Source organism: Pundamilia nyererei, unplaced genomic scaffold (genome assembly GCF_000239375.1).
Source record: "Pundamilia nyererei isolate P.nyererei 1_Seehausen unplaced genomic scaffold, PunNye1.0 scaffold00006, whole genome shotgun sequence".
NCBI classification, from domain to species: domain Eukaryota; kingdom Metazoa; phylum Chordata; class Actinopteri; order Cichliformes; family Cichlidae; genus Pundamilia; species Pundamilia nyererei.
The window spans coordinates 4,514,462-4,527,357 of NW_005187407.1; the positions used below are offsets into that span (position 1 = coordinate 4,514,462).

Below are 12,896 nucleotides of genomic sequence, written 5' to 3' on the forward strand. Positions count from 1 at the left end.
AAAAATATATTGAAGAGTTGCCAGGCAGGAGAAAGGAAGACCACAAAGAAGTCATGGATTTAATGAAGGAGGACATGCAGAGGATTGGTGTAACAGAGGAAGATGATAGGCATGGTATGAGATCAATATGATTCTTGGTGGCGACTCCCTGAAGGAAGGAGCTAAAACCAGGAGGAGGAGACAGTTTAAGCGTGACAAAGGCTACTTTCACACTGCAAATCCGATTTTTTGGACCCTATGCAACCCATATCCGATCACGGTATGACAGTGTGAACGACACAAATACGATATTTTCAAATCCGATCTGGGTCACTTTCGTATGTGGTACTGAATCCGATACATATCCAATGTTTTAGAAAGGGACTGCTGTTTAAACGGTCATGTCGCATTAAATCCATCTTTTACGTCACTGACACAAGACAGATGCCAATTATCAGCGCCAGAGAAAACATAGCAAATGCTTCCTGGCCATCCAGTGTAGATGTCAGTGAAACTATTGGGAAGACAACGTTGGAGAAACGTGAACATTGTGTCACACACAACGGAGTGCGTTGTGTGTGACGTCTTCTTTTGCGCATGCGGGCCTCTTTGAGCGTTCACGCTAGAGCGCGTTTGCTGTCGCATTTTATTTGTAGTGTGAACAAGCAGACAAAAAAAAACAAAAAAAAACCAGATTTGATCAAAAAAAATCGGAATTGAGCATTAACACCTGCAGTGTGAACGTAGCCAAAGAAGCAGAGCAGCTTGCACTGCATACTCTACCTTTTTTCCCCCACAAAGGCATGTAAATACATGCAGACGCCAGTACAGGGAGTCAAAAATGTTGGATTTAAGTAACCAACCCTCGATGCCTACTATCTACTGGTCATAAACAATTCTCTCAGACAGCACATTCCCAGCTATCTGAACAGCTGTGTCATACTTCACTACCAAACCAGACTTGTGCTCTGAGCCATATATGAGCCTCACTGCCCACTTCACTGGAGCAGTACTGTTCTTGAATCTATTAAAAACAATTGAAAAAAATGAAATGATACAGAACCTTTTTGCTTTTTAAGATATTATTTTGTGTTATTTTGCTTGTGTTGTTTTGTAAAACGTTTTTGAATTACCGCGACAAGATTTTTTCCCCATATTGTTCAGCCATAGAAATATATTTAGATTTACGACCCAAGAGCAGCACAGAACTAATTACTAGCTGCAATCACATACCTCAGATCCTATGTTTAATATGTTTAAGAAAAAACTGACACTGGCTGTTTTCCAACTTCCTCGTTTCATGAGAGAAAAAAAAACAAAACAGACTCCTTAAAGCCAAACATAAGAAACAAATGTGTCAGAAAACGTCTGCGTGTTCAACATGAGACTGGCCATGCCTCAGAGTGCTCAAGCTTAGCCCTTCATCCAAACTCTTTATCACTTTCTGCTCTATAAAGACTTTAAGGACTAAATCCCAAACTTCTTATCCTACTTAGAAGTCAAGGTTTAACAGGAACCACTTTAAAGTCTTAGAAAATTACTCACAACAGGAAAAACCCTAGTTTGTGTTGGTGTTCGTGTGTAGGATTACATTTATCTGTGTGGACATTTTCCTTTTCCCATGAGACAATCTGCATGATAAGCCAAATGAAAAGCAGACAAAAAGTCAAAACCTGCTTATTCCTCAACTCAGAAAAGAAAATCTGCTCAATATTACCGCCTCAGTGTACAAAGCATATTCCTTGCTTCTTCCTGATTAGATACTTCCCCTCCCCCACTGACTAAGGCACAAACCACCACTTCATTTCAACAGATGTTGTAAGTGGTGGTGGGAAAGACCAATGGATAAAACAGTATTATTAGTGTGACTGCACCTGCTTGAACTGCTCATCTACAGTTCATTACAAACGTAAAGAAGATGACTAACAAAAAGTGGACTGCAGATTTAACTTCATTCTTCAGCACAAGAAAAAAAATAAACTTTATGCCAAACATATCAGGACACAACAGAAAGGGTATTTAGATGCCAAACTGACTTGTTTTCATAACATGGTCTTTGTTATGGACGCAACTTGTCTGAGCAATGGGGACTAACGCAATTAGCAGCATAGATTTAGCCAGCTGTCCCTTTTCTTATCTACTAGTCCAGTCTAAACAAGCACGACTGCACTAAGCAGGTAGTTAATTACATGTATCTGTGCTCAGATTTAAAAAAAAGAAATTTATTGATTATGTAGGAATTGAGATAACATCTTGCATAGACAGGACAGAGGCATGTAAGCGAATGGAGTCTTTGATGCAGAGGCCAAATCGATGACTCAATGTTTAGCTTCTTTCCACATGACACTGATGATGTCCAAGCATCTAACATACACATAAGGCCAAAGACTTGGACTAGTCCACCAACTAGAGGATTTGTTTTGCAAAGGGGGGGGGGGGTACTCCAATAGGACCACACGGAGGACGCTGTGTTTGGTGCAGTGTCTTCATGATAAGATAAACTGCAAAAGAGGCCTGCAGTCCATAATCTAATCTAAAAGCCAATCTGAAAATTTACTACATAACACTTTGTGGCATGTGCTGGTCCTTTGCTGGTCCTTGGCCAGGGACAGCTACCAGTAAGTCATACCACGGAAAATATATGCTTCCTATTTCAGTTTCATGATTTTCTTTCTACACCTTTGTGCAGTGCATGGATGCCACAGAAGATTAGATGAAATGGAAGCAATGGCTTTTTCTGTTTTTTGTATGACTTGTTGCATTTTAGCTTGTTTATTTTGGTCTTCCTGTGCTGAAAGTAGGTTTACCTACCCTAATGCAGGCACTAAAAAGACTCCACAAGTGGGATTTTAATAACTTTAACACTTCCTACTTTCTGCCCTCTGGACAAACAAAAAAAGAAGAACCGTGTAAAGGTTTCTTCAGTCCGAAAGTGCTTATTCTGTATTTCCCTGAAAAGCCACAACTACTTGTGAAAAAAGATGGAAAAAAATCCACCAGATGGGAAGTGCTTGATTTAAAGAAGTCAACACTAATTAAATAAATGTAACGGACATGCTGGATACCATATTACTTTTTCATGTAATTCGCAATATTTGAAATTCACTTGAAAGTTCACCACAGCCCACACGAGAGCGCCTTGCAGCAGCTGATAGGAACAAACACTCCCTCACATCTTATGCTCAGTTTCCCTCTGCTTCCTGACCCACTTCCTCTCTCAGCCCAGCCATAGGAAGGCAGGCTATCCACTTCTCAAGACCGTGTGCTGCAGCACAACAGGCAGAGGTTGATGTGTCTGGAATGGCAAACAAGTCTTAACACAGCTGTAGAGCTGTAGTACTGCTGACCTCAGGGTCGCTCTGTCAGCCTTCACCTGCTTTTGTGACCACAGCATGATTCGCACATGGGAAGAAGGGGGGACCCTCCTTCAACTGCAGAGCTAATTACACATAGAAGCTGAGTAACCTAGTTAAAGACAGGGACCAAGTATCTAAGTCATGCTGCCCTTTTGGCACACTAACCACAGTCATTACAATTCAAACTACCCTATTGTCATAAACAAGCAAATGAGCCAGTGGTGGCGCACAGACACAGCGATACACAAAAGAGTGTTTGGGAATTCATGCAGCCACTAGTGACTCTTTACAGAGACTACTTATGACTGCCAAATGGGAATAAAGGAGACAGCACTGAGTATTTAATTATCTCCATAAAACCTTCAGATTTGGAGTCAACAATTGTAATAAATCATTTCCAATTGTGGTATTGTTTTGATTGCTTTCAATCACTTTAAAAAAACCAAAAAAAACCAAATCATCTCTAGTTCAGGCGTTTGCTTTTCTCTGTTCAGTGCACCTGTTTATTGAATATGTACTGGCCATATAATGAAGTCAAAAAGAAAGATCTTGGCTTGAGAAGCTGCATTTGTGAAACGCAGTTATGTTCCTGTCCACCCCCCACCCCACCCCCCAAAAAACACCCTCATTCATTAATGGCAACACCCATTAATTACATCTGTGGTCCAGTTGTTGGCAGTTTAATTAAGATATTGAGGCAATAAACCGTTTTTGACTGCAAGCCAAAGAACACTTGCATTTAATATACAGCTCTCCACGTATGATGAAGCAGAGGCGGTTTGGTGATGGTGGAAGAAGGGGGGACGCAGTAATCTATGCAACTGGGAGGTGCATCCACTTTCATGCTTTGACTCCTTCCCATTTCCCTTCCATAACACTATGTTAGTGGGTCAGTTCTGAACCTAGCAGCATTTGCGTGAATACAATGGACTCGAAGAGGGTAATTTACTGTATGTGCGAATTAAAGACTTAACATTTGGATATTTTTTCGAGCCCATTGTTCAGTTTGAAAGAGACTACAATGACGCCAGCAGTGAATGCCAGGGGGCAGGGCGCGGTTGCACCTCGGCGTATGTGGGTCTACCGTTTGGGAGATAAGTTTTCCTGCCGCACTATGGCTAGCTACCCCACCCCGATCCATAACGTACAAACGGCACATTCCCTCCCTCTAAACCCAAGAGCCAAAGGAACAAAAATCATCTTTGTCTAGGGGCTAGAAAGTTTTTCAGCAATGTCAGTTAACTGCCGCTAACGGTTAGTGCTAGCTTTACCGAGAAAAAAAATGTTCCCATTACACAGACTGTCCCGATTCATTTTAGCTAGCGCATGCACTTTCGTGTCTGGACTGCTGTAGTTGGGTGTAGGGGAAAAAACGAAGATCGCCGCAACCAATTTAAGAGAGCGAAGCAGAAAAACGAAATATTCTTAAATAATCTACATCATCTTTAACCTACCTTCTGAGAGGAAAATGCAAGTATCTCCGAAAGCTGAATGAAAAAGCACAAAACCCAACTCGTATCCCAACTGATTTCTCCTCCCTCTGCCGGAGCCGCTGCTGCGCTGACACGAGCCGCTCTCTCTGTGTGCTCTTTCCCCTCTCCGACACAGGCCCCGCCCCTCCGCTGCTTTGGCGAGCGCTGCGTGGATTACTTTCTTTGAAGGACACATCTCACAGCCAATCACAAGCATAGACCTCACACCTCCTTTCTTCAGGTTCCCACTTACTGAAAATGACTCCTAAACTGTGTGTTTATGGCAGCTTCATAACATTTTAATCTCTATTGCACGCCGTTATGTCCTCCTGTTATCCATTTACTACATACTGGTTATTATATACATATTTTTCTACAACCATATGTTAAGAAAAAGCACAATTTCACTACCCATTTAGATGAACTGCCAAATGCAACTCCTTCATGATCCAGGAGGATTTCATAATATGGCATGAGGCTGAGGCAAAAATAGCTGGATAGTCTGGCTTTATGCATGCACATCCAGTTGTAAGTGAGTGGGGGCAAGCTGGCTGATACCATTAGAAGGATATACACACACACACAAGGCATGTGGCTAAGTTGGCTAACAAAGTTGGATTAAATTTCTTAGGCTTTTCCCAACATCAATAAGCAAAAAGTGTGATTCAGGATGAAGCAACACCAATACCTGCTTAGTAGATAGTGAAACTACATTTCACATCTCCATAAGAACACATGTACCCCAAGTGTAAAACAGCACCACGAGATGGCGGTATTTTACAAATCCAGAGACACTAGAAAACAGCCGTGGTCTATCAGGCATCCTTTCCCAACATTTTAGGGCTCATATGCCAGAAAAACTTCAATAAACACGGACATTGATTCATTTTCATGCTATCCTGGTACTCCCAGTTAATTTGACGCTGCAGGAAATGGAGTACTGCACAAAAGTCTTAGTCTTATTTTAGTTCTGTTTTTTTGCACAATACTCAGCTGAATCAGTTCCCAGTTCATTCTGCAACAAGAATGATGACCTCTAAAAAATTACCAGGGTAATAAGCAGTCCTGCAACAAATGATGGCTTTAAAAAAAATGTGCACCCGTACACTAAAAAGAAGTGGTGCTGCTTCAAATGTAAGTACCAAATATTTCATTTCTGATTTATCCCGGATTTATCCCATATGCATGAAAAGCAATTTGCATTAATATTTAAAGATCTTTGATTTTAGGCTTAGATTTAGCCTCCTTACACTCTGCAAAGTACTATGCATGTTACAGTGTAGATTTCAAATGACTTACCTTTTCTCATTGATGGCTTCCTCTCAATGGGCTTCTCGGGGGTTTTCTGAGCAGAATCAAAAGCCGCCTTCATCTGTGCCACCTTCACGGACTGGTTCTGCTCATCCGACTTGAGTTCAGCTAGCTTTGGCCGCTCCTGGTGCTGCAGCTTTTCATGCAGCTGAACTGTCTCCTTTATGAGTTCAGAGACAGGCCTTGATCGGGGAGTGCCCAGGGACTTGTTTCTCTCTGAGATAGAGTCATCATTATCGTCTTTGCCAGGTTTTTTAGCAGTATCTTCTGGAATCTTGTTTTCTGTGTTAAGCATCATATGAGCATCCTTCCTCATGCTGACTGAGACTTGGTGGATTTCCTCTGAGGTAACCTTAACACCTGAACTCGAGACTGAGCCAGCATCTGCAGCTAGTGCAACAGTTTTCTTCAGGGACTCTCTTCTCCTGACCGACCGACTATCTGCCTTTTCAGAGTCAGATAACTGTGGGTTGCTTTTGCTCTCAGCATCACTTCTTATCTTCAAAGGAGGTCTGAGAGTACTGGTGTCTGTCTTTTGCCCATCATTCTTTGTAGGTGGAGACAGAGAGGAAGGTGCAGATTCCTCGCCACTCACTTCACTTTTTTCACGTGAAACAGCTGATTGTAAATCATCCGAGCCTACACCCTCAGAAGGGCCTATATCTGCCTTTATCTTCACATCCTGCTTGTTTGAAGCATCAGTTGAGTCTATGTCTTCAGCTCTGAAATCACGTGATTTTGGGCATGAGCTCTCAAAACAAAGCAAATCTGAAGCTGCACCGTGAGTAGAGATTGCTTGTTTCACATCCAGGTCTTTACTGGTGTAATCTTTTGTTGCATACTCTGCTTTATGCTTATTGTGTATCCCATCTGCAGAGGAGGACAAAATCCCCTTTATATCACTTTCTGAAAGATCAATCCAATCACCAGGCGATGCTAATGCTGAACTGTCAAGGACCTCCTTTGCACTTACATCTACAGGAACATCTGAGGTGTCCTTGCAGTCAGTATGAACTTCTTTTATTTTAGAAAGGGATGGTGTTGCCTCCTTTTTATTCCTCTTAAGCAGCTTCTCCAAAATAGAGCTGGGTTCAGTGGAAACTGGATTCATGTCAGCTGTATCCACGTGTGAATAAGCCCTTGCCAACTCTCTTTGGTCATCGGTGGCAGCTTCATGTTTAGTTTTACTTTCTGCGCTCTCCTTTGAAGGTCTACAGTGAATGGTATCACTCACGTCTGATAAAGGCGCCCTCTGAAGGCTGTTTTTCAAAGGATGCTGGGGTTGAGGTGGGGGTTCTTTCCCCTCACTCAAGCGGCCCACTGTTCCCGCGCAAATCTTAATATCCTCATTCTCAACTTTATGCATCATGGTTTCATTCAGATCCTGAAAGTGCAGAGACTCACTTCCTGCATGAGCTCCACATCTGCTGCTCATCTGCATCATAGATCCCCGTTCAGAGATGTGAAAAGAGCTTGCGTCCTCTGGGTTTTCACCTTGGTTCTCCTCATGTGGTAAGGTTTCCTCTGCCGGATACTCCATCTTGATCTTTTTCTCACTCTTGATCTGACTGAACCGCTTACAAGCTCTTGCACTTTCCACAGTTTTCAAACTGCTCTTGCAGTCCTTGTCCGTCTCATGTGGGACCAGTGGAGCAGTCCTCCCTCCTCCTCCTTCTTCCTCCTCCTTTCCTGCAACCCCTCCCTGTCTCACCTCTCTTGCAGCAGCAGAACTCTCCCACACATTCATGTGCTCCTTACTAGAAGGTGTTGTTGGCTCCTGATCCTGAAACTCTGGCTTTACCCCGGAGTTACTGCCCTCGTCTTCACATAATGTTTCTCCCTCTATGACATCACCTGCATGACTGCCCACACATTCAGAGTCATGGCTGGGCTTCGCCTCCTCCGATCCTTCACTGAAACCTTGCTCTCCTCCTTCCACTTTGTCTAGATTCTGTCCCATGATGGTCTGTGGAGAAAGACACGATGTTAATCTCACAACAGTCGACCAAATCCTCCTTCAATCACACACTGAAAACTGAAATAAACAAAAACAGTGAAAACAGAGGAGGAAGTGAGCAGACACTGTGCAGCACATTGCAAACACTCATAGTCACACGGGCCATTTTCATGGAGGTGGTTAATTGCCCACCTTATTACTTTAACTGCAATAGTATAGTCCCTGTTGACTATTTAATGCACTTCCAATGTCTGGGCCAGCTTGACTTTAAGTCAAATTACATTTGCAACATTAAGCAGTGAGCTCTCCTGTGAATTTCCATACTTTGTTTTTCGATCGATCAGTAATCCAGTAAATGCATGAATCAGGGTTTTTTTTGTTTGTTTGTTGTTGTTTTTTTGAGCATCACAGATGATGAACTGTTACTTGCAGTCTGTCTCAAAAGAATTTAATCTGTTCACATTTCTTTAGCTGAATTTAGCAAAAGTGTTAAAGATTACATAGTTTTTCAGGCACTAAATAATATTTCTCAAAGACCTACTAGCTGAAAACTTGGCATATCTCAGCATGGTGTGCAATGTGTGCTTAAAAACATCTGAGGAAACAGCAGATGTGCAGTATCTAAGAGTCATCTCCTCAAAAAATAGAAAAAGAGTCCAGCCCTTTGATGCATCTACAAGTCATGGTACAACAGTGAGTGTCTACAGCTATCTGTAAGACACAGGCGGAGCTCTGCCATGGATTGCAGCTGCATTTCAGTCAGTGGTGCTGGACATCTTGTCAAAATTGATGAAATTAAGAACGCAAAAGTATCTTCGGATTTTGATTTTATTGCCAACAGCTTAATTTTTCCATCTTGACAGTTTTACTCGATAGAAGAAAGAAAAAAACAAAACAAAAAACACACATTGTGGAAAACTATCAGTCATGGATTGGTCTCCCCAGAGCCCTGGCATCACCATTATTAAAGCATGTGAGATTATGTTGACAGAGAACGGAAGAAAAAGCAACAGACATCGAAAGAGGAGCTTCAGAGTTCAGGCCGTACTGAAGAATAAAGGTGGTCATAGCAGATATTGACTTTCAAGCTCAATACAACTGTACAAACACTGTTTTTTGCTTTTTATACTGTGCAGCTCTGCAGATGTTTCAATAAACTGCTCCACCTATTTCCAGTTTTCCCAGAAGAATACAAAGATATGGTGGGTGGCTAGAGACTTCAGCACAGTGCTGCATGTTAAATGTAGACAATTACGCTGAAGAGAAACCTTTCCATGAGTGTGTCTAATTGTTTAATGGGTTACTACCCACCAAACTGCAGCAGTAAGCAGAGAAAATGGTTAAATACAATGAACAATGATCTGGACACGGAGTCTGTTTCCTGTCTACGGCCTCTTCACCCATCTGTGTGACAACATATGACTGCTCTTGTCTTATCATCTGACAGGCCTGCATGCTGGCCAGAGACATGTTGAAAGGGGCTAATGTTATCACAAAGCAATGGTGGCATAACTCTGTGGAGAAGCTGTGATAATGAAAGAGAGTGCAGATGTGCATGATAGCACACATAAAAGGCAGAAGGAGATGTGAGGACATCAAGTGAAAACAAGTGACACGTCTGCTTTCCTTCACGTCATGCGGCCTAGTCAGGTTGAAGCCAGTGTCGTAGCTCAGTAGAATTCACATTCACAGATTATCCTCCACCTACTCTCTCACTCATTGTAGGGAACCCCTTCCCTTAAGGCATTTCATCCATGCTAACAACAATTCGTGAATTATCCGGTCTCATCCCTCCTGAATGCCCAAAGCCCATCACTTGATCCCCATGTGCTCTGTTGCTCCAGCATACTCAGACATCCAGGAATTCAAAACCAGTGAGGCACAAACCAAAGTTTCAGCATGTGGAAAATACACAACTTACTGTTTCCCTAAGCTTTGATAAGCACAAGAGAGCAACAAGCCTAGCTTGCTGCTCCCAAAATACACTGGGCGTAATATTAAATATCTTATTATATGTTGCAGCTGACACTTACCAGTTAGACGCTGTAGCCAAGTCGATCGCTCCTCGCTCAGGACTGACAGAGTGCTCTTTGTTGGTTGTTTGGTGATGATCGGTCCTCCCTCAAATAAACCAGCAACAGGAGCCTTATATTACATCCATGTGATGTCACAGCACATTTGACTAATAAGATCAGGGGGCGCTTGGACTTGTAGATTTATTTTTTGCTGTCTTGGAGATTTAAAATTAAATATCTCTAACACTGTTTGGACACACGGTTTATGAAGAACAGAAATAGTCGATCAGAAACAGAAATCATCAATCATCACTGGGGGAGGGCAGTCAGCAGCACAGTGTAATTGCAACAATGGATATGTATATTCAATGGCCACTTCATTAGGTATGCCTGTTCAGCGAAAACATCTAACCAGCAAATCACATGACTTGCAGACATGACATGCTGAAGTTTGAACTGAGCATCAGAATCAGGAAGAAAGGTGATTTAAGCGACTTTAGAGGTGATATTGTTGTTGGTGCCAGAGTTTCAAAAACTCAGTTGTCTGGTTCAAAATGCCTTGTTGATGTCAGAGGACACGGTAAATCAATTAACCACTGGTTGCAACCAAAGTATAACTTCAACCAGTGGAAGTCCACACCAGGTGTAACTCCTGCCAACTAAGAAGAGGAGACTGAGCCCTCGATTATTTTATGAGCACAGTGGATAACCTGTCATGTCACAAAGCTCAAACTGACTTCTTAAACATGACAGTGAGTTCACTGTACTCACATGGCCTTCACAGTCACCAGATCTTAATCCAATAGAGCACTTTGGGATGTGATGCAACAGGAGAGTCAATATGCACCAAAATCTCGGAGAAATGTTTCGAGCATTTTGTAGAATTAAGACAACCTGTGGGGGGAGGGGCCACCCTGGTGCTAGCATGGTGTCACTAATAAAGTGGCCAGTTTGTGTATATTTGAAAACAACAGCTTCAGTGGAAATGACAAATACAAGTTGGTGAGAACAAAGACACAAGGCAGACAAGCCCCACTAGCAAATATAGAAAATGACTTAGTTTGTGTTTGCCTCAATATGAATCTGTGTGATCAGGGTGAAACACAGGCCTACTGTAGGACACAGGCAGGTCTGTTGCTATTTTACTCACTTCAACCCACTTGGAGGGTGATTACGTTTGCTAACTGTGTTAAAGTCCAACCAATTGAGGCTGTAGATTAAACGTGTAATGCTGTTGGGTTTTTAAACAATTTCCTTTTAGATTTAATTCCAAATCCTTGCATGTATTTTTCTTTAATTGTTTACCTTTTGTCCGTGTCTTCTGTGTTTCCTCGCGTCTTCCTCTGTTTGTCGTGTCTTAATTATGGCCGCTTCCCCTTTTAATTTGGTGATTGCTTTTCCTTGTGCGCTTATTTCCTCCTGCTTTCGAATACATTATTGAGTTTGGTTTAGTTTAGTTTTATTCCCCTCCTTCTGCTAGATAAAAAAAAAGTTGATTCGTGTTTTTATTTGTGTTAACATTTTTTATAATTTAAATAAAAAAAATGTAAAAATGTGTGTGTGAGGGGGGGGGGGGGGAGATCTGAACTTCCTCGGACTCTTACCCAAGTGTTACGAGCTTAGCATCTTTTTTACACCTCTGTCCAGCAGTTAAGAAAAGCAGGGTTGTTGTTTTTTTTATGTTGTGTCTGGGATAAACCGTGAGCATTTGTATGCCCAGGGGAGTGGGATATTATCTGAAAACAGCTCTGGCCATTTCTTTTGTTTGCGCTTGGTTACTGGAGTAACGTCCCAAACAGGATGTGTCCTCAGATAATAAAACAAAAGTGGAGGTGCTGCAGCCAAGAATTCACCGGCAGACGAAGGGGAAGAGGGGCCCGTCCACACCCACCGGCCGCTTACTGAAAGCTACTGTGCCGACAGACAGGCAGCCAGTGTTCTTATAAGCCGGTGTGTTTGAGTTTATAAAGGTCACTTTGAATCTAATCTCTAAAAAAACCAAAAACAATCTGTTACTAGTTTAGCGCGATGTTTAACTCGAAGCAGGCTTTTTTTTTTAGCAGATTAATGCGCCTGTTTACAACTGTTTAACAGGTTACATCAGGGGACTAGTCATTCATTTCACACCCGTTGATAAACTAGTCCAAGTAGAAATGGGTTTTATTCACACACATACAAACACACACACACACGATATAAAACTGCAGCTTAGCCACCTCACTTCCTCACCACACGCTATTCTGTGCACAGGAGCAGCATTCATACACACGGTCACGCAGGCCTGCAGAAACAGGAGTCTGTAAGTTAACTCATGCAAACACTGACGGGAAGCCAGATGTTATATAACCTGGCTGTTAGAAAATATTTCCTCTGCCAAAGCGTACAGATGAGGGCACAATCATGATGTAATGTCAGGGCGCACACTCCATCACAGTGGATTCGTGTATTTCGTTATTACGTCTGAATATCTGTGCCGGACAGTTCGAACATTCATGAAGATTATTCCAACTGTTTGTGTTCACCAAAACATTTCAAAGACTAAAACCTTTTATTTATTACAAGTTCAAAAACTTATTTTTCCATTTGCCATCCATCCACATTGTTTGTAATTTGAACATGGAAAAAAAAATAGAGATACTGACTGGGCACGACAGAGAAAAAAAATGAGTTGTAAAAAATGCAAGTAAACGGAAATAATCGCAAAACAATAAAATACAAAAGAAAAAAAAACATTTTGGTTTTTAAATGCAAAAGATCGTGGAATAAAAACTTATTCCACAGGTACCTGTTGTTTTGAATCTGTAAA

At 41.9% G+C, this 12,896-nt stretch overlaps 1 protein-coding gene across 1 annotated transcript in view; it reads right to left on the bottom strand.

Annotated features, from left to right (window-relative positions):
- The window catches only part of LOC102213986 (uncharacterized), a 31,700-nt gene extending 20,242 nt beyond the window's left edge, over positions 1 to 11,458 (bottom strand). Inside the window, exons 1-3 of the mRNA XM_005722176.2 lie at positions 11,396 to 11,458; positions 10,109 to 10,196; positions 6,107 to 8,084 (exon numbers count right to left, since the gene is read on the bottom strand). Of these exons, the coding sequence (XP_005722233.1) occupies positions 6,107 to 8,078 (1,972 nt within the window). The 5' untranslated portion in view covers positions 8,079 to 8,084; positions 10,109 to 10,196; positions 11,396 to 11,458. The remainder of the gene's footprint in view (positions 1 to 6,106; positions 8,085 to 10,108; positions 10,197 to 11,395) is intronic.
- Positions 11,459 to 12,896: the final 1,438 nt, after the last annotated feature.